At 39.5% G+C, this 6,200-nt stretch overlaps 1 protein-coding gene across 2 annotated transcripts in view; it reads left to right on the forward strand.

The window, feature by feature from the left end:
• The window catches only part of thsd4 (thrombospondin type 1 domain containing 4), a 45,095-nt gene extending 38,905 nt beyond the window's left edge, over positions 1 to 6,190 (forward strand). For both annotated transcript variants that reach the window (XM_085352148.1, XM_085352155.1), the window contains 10 exons: positions 1,079 to 1,254; positions 1,444 to 1,540; positions 1,714 to 1,905; positions 2,311 to 2,440; positions 2,865 to 3,069; positions 3,290 to 3,463; positions 4,160 to 4,333; positions 4,452 to 4,631; positions 5,733 to 5,877; positions 6,048 to 6,190. In XM_085352148.1, the coding sequence (XP_085208274.1) occupies positions 1,079 to 1,254; positions 1,444 to 1,540; positions 1,714 to 1,905; positions 2,311 to 2,440; positions 2,865 to 3,069; positions 3,290 to 3,463; positions 4,160 to 4,333; positions 4,452 to 4,631; positions 5,733 to 5,877; positions 6,048 to 6,190 (1,616 nt within the window). The remainder of the gene's footprint in view (positions 1 to 1,078; positions 1,255 to 1,443; positions 1,541 to 1,713; positions 1,906 to 2,310; positions 2,441 to 2,864; positions 3,070 to 3,289; positions 3,464 to 4,159; positions 4,334 to 4,451; positions 4,632 to 5,732; positions 5,878 to 6,047) is intronic.
• Positions 6,191 to 6,200: the final 10 nt, after the last annotated feature.

The raw sequence follows: 6,200 nt of genomic DNA on the forward strand, positions 1-6,200 counted from the left end.
TGTTTAATGAGAACCTTGCCCTGACTCAGCATTGGGTTTAGAGGAAGAGGAGAGCAGTCCTAGTCCACCCCACCACCCCCCATCCACCCACCCGCAACTGCTTTCCCTGAGGAAAGTGCATAAACATGCTTTCATCAGAGGATCTTACCCTTCAGGACTCACAATCTTTTTTAATTAAAGTGCGGAATTTCACCACCCAATAAAAAAAATAAAAAACTGGAAACATTAAGACGACGAATTCAGTGGCTGTCTTTCAAACCCCAGCTGCTTAGATGCCAAGTATGCTCAGCTTTCTTTAATTTGAACTGACCATTTATATACACAAGTACACAGAGTTATGTACAGACAAAAAATACTAGTATTTATATGAAAAACTTTGCTGCACCTTATACAGCATTTACAAACTCTTCATTCTTCATTCACACATAGCAAGAAAAAAAACGTGTGTTCTCTAAGTGGATATGTTTTCAGTTTAAAAATCTGTGGCACATTTATAAAGGTAAAATAAAGAGGAATGATCTGAAGGTGTTATGCATTGAATTTATAAAAAGATTACACAGTTCCAGGGAGCAACATATGTTTTAAAATGCAAACGAGACTAGAATCAGGCAGGAGCCATCAACTATATCCTCATCACGTCCCTGATTTTCCCTTCAATAGGCCTTTGTTCTACGCTCTGCATCTCTAATAGTGCTTTTAGTTGTCCAAACACTCTTTTACAAGCCTGTCTAATGTTACACTTCTAATGTCTTTCTAATGGCCCTTTTGTATTTAATCCATGAAATCAGTGGAAAAACCTCTTGGGAGATTTTGTTACAGGATTTGCATGAAAGATTTGCCAGCACAAACAGATTGTCACATTTGAAAAAGACATTGCTCTGAAAGTGCATGTGAGAGCTTTTATTCAGTTAGCTACTGTAATTACCTTTTTGGGTTTGAGCCACTTTTAAAAAGAATACAGATCCCATTATGCCAAATAGTTTTACATTAAACAATAATTATATAGAAGAGCTTTTTGGTTACATGTTTTTCTCATGTGTTTGTCAGTCTTGATTGTCAGTCTCTCTGTGTCTACCAGCTTTGCGAAGCCGATCAGGGCGATCAATCATTAATGGAAACTGGGCAATTGACCGGCCAGGAAAGTATGAGGGTGCAGGGACCATGTTCACCTACCGCCGACCCAATGAAATCAGTAGCACAGCTGGGGAATCCTTTCTCGCTGAAGGCCCCACAAATGAGATTCTGGACGTTTATGTGAGTAAAAAAATCAGCTTGAACCCCAAGAAAGTTACGGTGGTGGGTCTCCTTGTTTTTTTTTTTTTTGTTTGTTTGTTTTGTTTTTGCTGACCTGAGAAACGGCGTAAAATTTTGAAAGTGCAAATGTTGAAAGGCTTACAGTTCTGTTTTGAAATTGTTGTCTAAGTCTCATCTACTTTCACTCAGATGATCTTCCAGCAGCCAAATCCTGGTGTTCACTATGAGTACATTCTCCCATCTGAGAAGCTCGTGAGCCCTCAGCAACCAAGCCGCAGGCCGGAAGGTAAATAAGACCCACTTTTGGCCCCTCCTACTGTGTACAAACGACCAAGCAAACAACCAGTGGAGAAAATAACTTTTAGATAAATTAATAAGTGCGTGTTCGTTGCAGGCCTATATATAGCTAGCTATATCTATCCATAGAGTATATCAAATTGATGACACTTCACATCTTAGGGAATGCTGTGAATGGACAGGATGGATACGACCAGCAGAATCATCAGGAAAACTTTAATCCAGCTGGCAGTGGAAGATATTTGCCTCCTCCCACTGAAAACCAGGTACCCTCCGTACAGCCACCCAGACATGAGAGAGAATACAACTGGAAACTGACTGGTGCTACAGAGTGCAGTGCTTCCTGTGGTAAAGGTCAGTTAAAGAAGTTTATGTTGAGCTTTTTTTTTTCTTTTTAGTTACAGAGAGAGTAATAAAATAACAAAACGGTGAAAAAAGTTTGCTTGAGGTTTTACAGTTTTTTTTTTGATGTGTATATATATCTGTTTGTGATGCAAGTCTGCATTTATATGGCATTAAAATTATGTTACATCCAGTTATCAATTATGTAAAAATTATGTGTCTCCATGTGCATGTTAAACTATACCTAAAGTCAAAACTCAAAAGTTGCATTGCTAAAACATTAATCATTTGGTCTTTATGACATTGAGTAAAATATGACTTTACTGAACTTTTAATTGCACAAAAGATTTTCCCATGCGGTATATACAACAATCAAAATTAGTTTCAGGAGTTAGTGCCTAAATTTCTACTTTTTAGGTTTCAGATATTCCATCTTTCACTGTGTCAACCGGCTGACTCAGGTCCAGGTATCGGACTCTTTGTGTGACAGCAGCAGCCGACCAAGTCCACAGGAAGAGGCCTGCAACTTGCAGCCCTGCCCAGCATTGTGAGAAATTTATCCTCTGTTTCTAGAGTGCAAATTGCAGACGTCTAAATTTAAAAAGTGTTTTTTATTCTACATGCAAGTTGACTTAATAGTATGCATGTACGCAATGAAGCCTTAATATAAGCTGTAAATATCACCCCAAGGTTCGATCCTTTAAGCAAATTTTCTATCCAGGCATTTCAGATCACACTGAGAGATGACGAGGAAGAATGTATTTTAAATTTTACCATCCATGTGGAAATATTCATACAATTTTTTTTAAACTGTTGTTTTAAAATATAGAAATGGATGATTTTCAGGTGAACCAAGTTTTTTACATCCTCTTAATTTTGTACAGTTTCTGTCCCTAAAGGAACAAATCACAGAAAATACAACAAATGAATGTCGCATTTTGGACACTAATGCTTTTCATTTTATTTAATAGCTGGGATATTGGAGAATGGTCAGAGTGCAGCAAAACCTGCGGTCTGGGCATGCAGCATCGGCAGGTCTTGTGTCGCCAGGTTTACGCCAACCGCACCCTCAATGTCCACACGAGCCGCTGTCGACACCTGGAGCGGCCTGAAACTGCCAGTACCTGCCAGCTAAAGATCTGCAGTGAGTGGCAGATTCGCTCAGAGTGGACTTCTGTGAGTGGCAGCAGTCAGACTTAATTTAACTTACAAGACTTTTCTGAACTGACCCTGAAGTTATGAAAGTTATCTTGAATCTGTACTCCTGTTCTCTACTCTTATATCTTATATCTAAATTGAGCAAATAAGCACACTCATGAAAAGAAAATGGTACAGTCTCCTTAGCTATACATACCTCCATAGTACAACACTATCCATGTAGTATGTATCTTCATAGTGCTCTGTGCCATGTGGGCTGGGTCAGAGGTCACGAGAGGTACACTGTGTCAGCAATGTGGGCGACTTTGTTCCTGATGAGGAGTGCAACATGAATCTGCGGCCCAATGATGTGGAGAACTGTGATATGGGAGCTTGTGCCAAGAGCTGGTTCTACACTGAGTGGGGCAACAGGGTAAGTGTCAGCAGGAGACACAGTAACTTTCATTCATTTCTAATAACAGAGCTAGTCTTTGTATACAGAAGGTCTGTCTTCATCACTCAAGTAGCTATTCTTGATGGCCAGCTGATATAGATACCTTTTGATGATTTTGGCAGGGAAACATACAACTAAGGTCAGGTAGAAAGTTTCATGCCTATGAGGAAAACTATGAGAAAATAAAATCAATAAAGACAGTGGTTGCCACGCAATCATAGGCTGTGCTTTAGGCTGTTCCTGCTTTCAGGTTACATTGCATGACTTTTGTAAGCAGCAGAACAGATTAGCCATGAACAAATATTAAGTTCTTGCAGGGAAAGGAAGACCTCGGTGGATGACATGAGAATCCAACAGAAGCACGTGTTTTTTGTTTTACAGTGATGATACCATTTAACTTTACGGCAATACAATAGGACTAAAAGAAGAAAGTGAATGACTTTAATTTTGCAGGATTGCCTAGATTCCTCTTGATTTGAAACATACGAACTACAAAGCCAGCTAAGATATGAAGTTTCAAAGTGGGCACAGTTAGGTTCTCTATTTCCTCCTCACAAACTCATACCACCTTTGCACACATTTGACTTGTGTGCGTTCTCTTTAATGTATTTTTCACCCTATGTTTCTACTTTGTGCAAAAATTTGACCTAAACTCTAATACGTTTTGCTCCACAGTGCTCAGCTGAATGTGGTATGGGTGTACGGACACGGGGAGTTCTCTGCCTGACCAACCAAATCAGCAGTCTCCCTCTGGAAGGATGTGGCAGCGAACGGCCCGCAGACTCTCAGGTCTGCAACAACGGTCCGTGTGAGAATCGAATTGAGTGGTTCACAGGACCCTGGAGCCAGGTATGAACACAACTGGAGGTTACATTGTACGTACGGGGAAGTTGTCAGATATGTAGGACTTTACATTAATATGTCACATGGGTTTTTCTTTCCTGATTTTGTGTTTAACTGAACATAGTGCTCTGCAGAGTGTGGCACCGGCACCCAGCAGAGGTCAGTGGTGTGTTTGATGAAGTCAAATGAAGGATTCACTGTCATGCCACCATATGAGTGCTCATCCCTGGACAAACCTCTCAGGCAGCAGAGCTGTAGCCTCAAGGCCTGTGGAGCAAAGTGGTACCACACTGACTGGAGTGCTGTGAGTAAGATATAAAACCCTCTATCACAGTTTAGATGCTTAGAATCCTCACAGTGCTTAAAACGACTGATAAGAAATCACTTTAAATCTATCGTAGATGGTTGTTTGAGTTGTACATAAAAGTGGTGTAGGCACAGTGATGTCACTCATTGGTTTGTGGGCACTTTGTTTTGAACCCTTAGGTACTTTTTTAACCGCATATCACAACTGGTAGATCTGTCTCTGTGGAGACTTCATAGCCAATAGCAGCGACTTGCCAATCACACATAGCCCTGCTCTAAAGCCAATCCTATTTATGTCATTTATTTTACTCTAAATAGTAATGAATGTCAAGCCTTATTAAAATTTCTTGAAACTTGCCCGTGAGATTGCAAACTCGTCAGGATTTTGAGTTTATATATATTATATATTATAAATTATTTTTTCTTGGCTTTTATACTATCTGTCTTTTTAAAGCAGAGGAGTCGCTCCCTGCTGTTCATTAAAAAGATTGCAGGTTTTAGCCCCTTTCCCATTCCGAGAGCTAACTATCTGTGAGAGCTAGCTGATGAGTCTCCTGATTAATAGGTAATAAGTAGGTTATAAATATAGGTTATAAATAAGATTTATAACCTATATTTATAGGTATCTTATTTTATAATAAGATTTATAACCTACTTATAAATACTTATAAATAAGTAGGTTATAAATCTTTATTTGCTATGTACCATTTTTGTTACCGTTTAATATGTAACAGTTTTATTTAAACCCTCTAAAATGTGTCCTGGTGTTTTTGACATTAAATAAATGTAAAGTTTAATTAATACTAATTAAAGGACATCAATAGCACAATTTCCCTTGAACCTTTCTTTTCAGGATTCTGACTGGTCAGATTTAACTGACAGTACCCAAGCAGCCCACTAAACTCGGATTGGTGCCTAGCATCACCTTTTTACATCTGACACCTCAAAACCAGATTATCCCATTTTCCCTATTAGAAATTTAATTGAAATAGTTGATCAAATTTTGATCGTAATGTTTAGAATATTCGCTGTGATATTCTCACTGACTTTAGGGCAAGCATATGAGAATGATTACTGTCACTGACTCTTGCTCTTCAAGTGCTCCAAAACATGTGAAGGAGGTTTCCGTGTGAGAGAGGTGCGCTGTCTGTCTGATGACATGCTGTCCAGAGAGGGCTGCGATGTGCAGTTGAAACCAGAAGAGAAGGAGGACTGCAACCCAGAGCCCTGCATACCTCTGATAGGTCAGTCAATGTTTTATACGATTGACCTGAATGAATATTTATTGATGATTTTTAGCATCAACACATTGTGAGCATAATAAAGGGAATGTCCTCCCAGTTTCCCTGAAACTCTGTGGCTCCACTGCCATATCTTTATTGAATTATATTATCAACTCTTATTTTGTATTCAGATGAAAACTGCAGAGACAAATACTTCAACTGCAATGTGGTGGTCCAGGCTCGCCTCTGCGTGTATGATTACTACAAGACAACATGCTGTGCTTCATGTTCCCGGGTGGCCCACAAACAGTCGACCTATCGCCGACAAAGCTAGCGCTCTCTAC

This window comes from Diplotaxodon limnothrissa, linkage group LG1, assembly GCF_057381915.1.
Source record: "Diplotaxodon limnothrissa isolate DT_005_m linkage group LG1, D_limnothrissa_male_GT1.1, whole genome shotgun sequence".
Taxonomy (NCBI): domain Eukaryota; kingdom Metazoa; phylum Chordata; class Actinopteri; order Cichliformes; family Cichlidae; genus Diplotaxodon; species Diplotaxodon limnothrissa.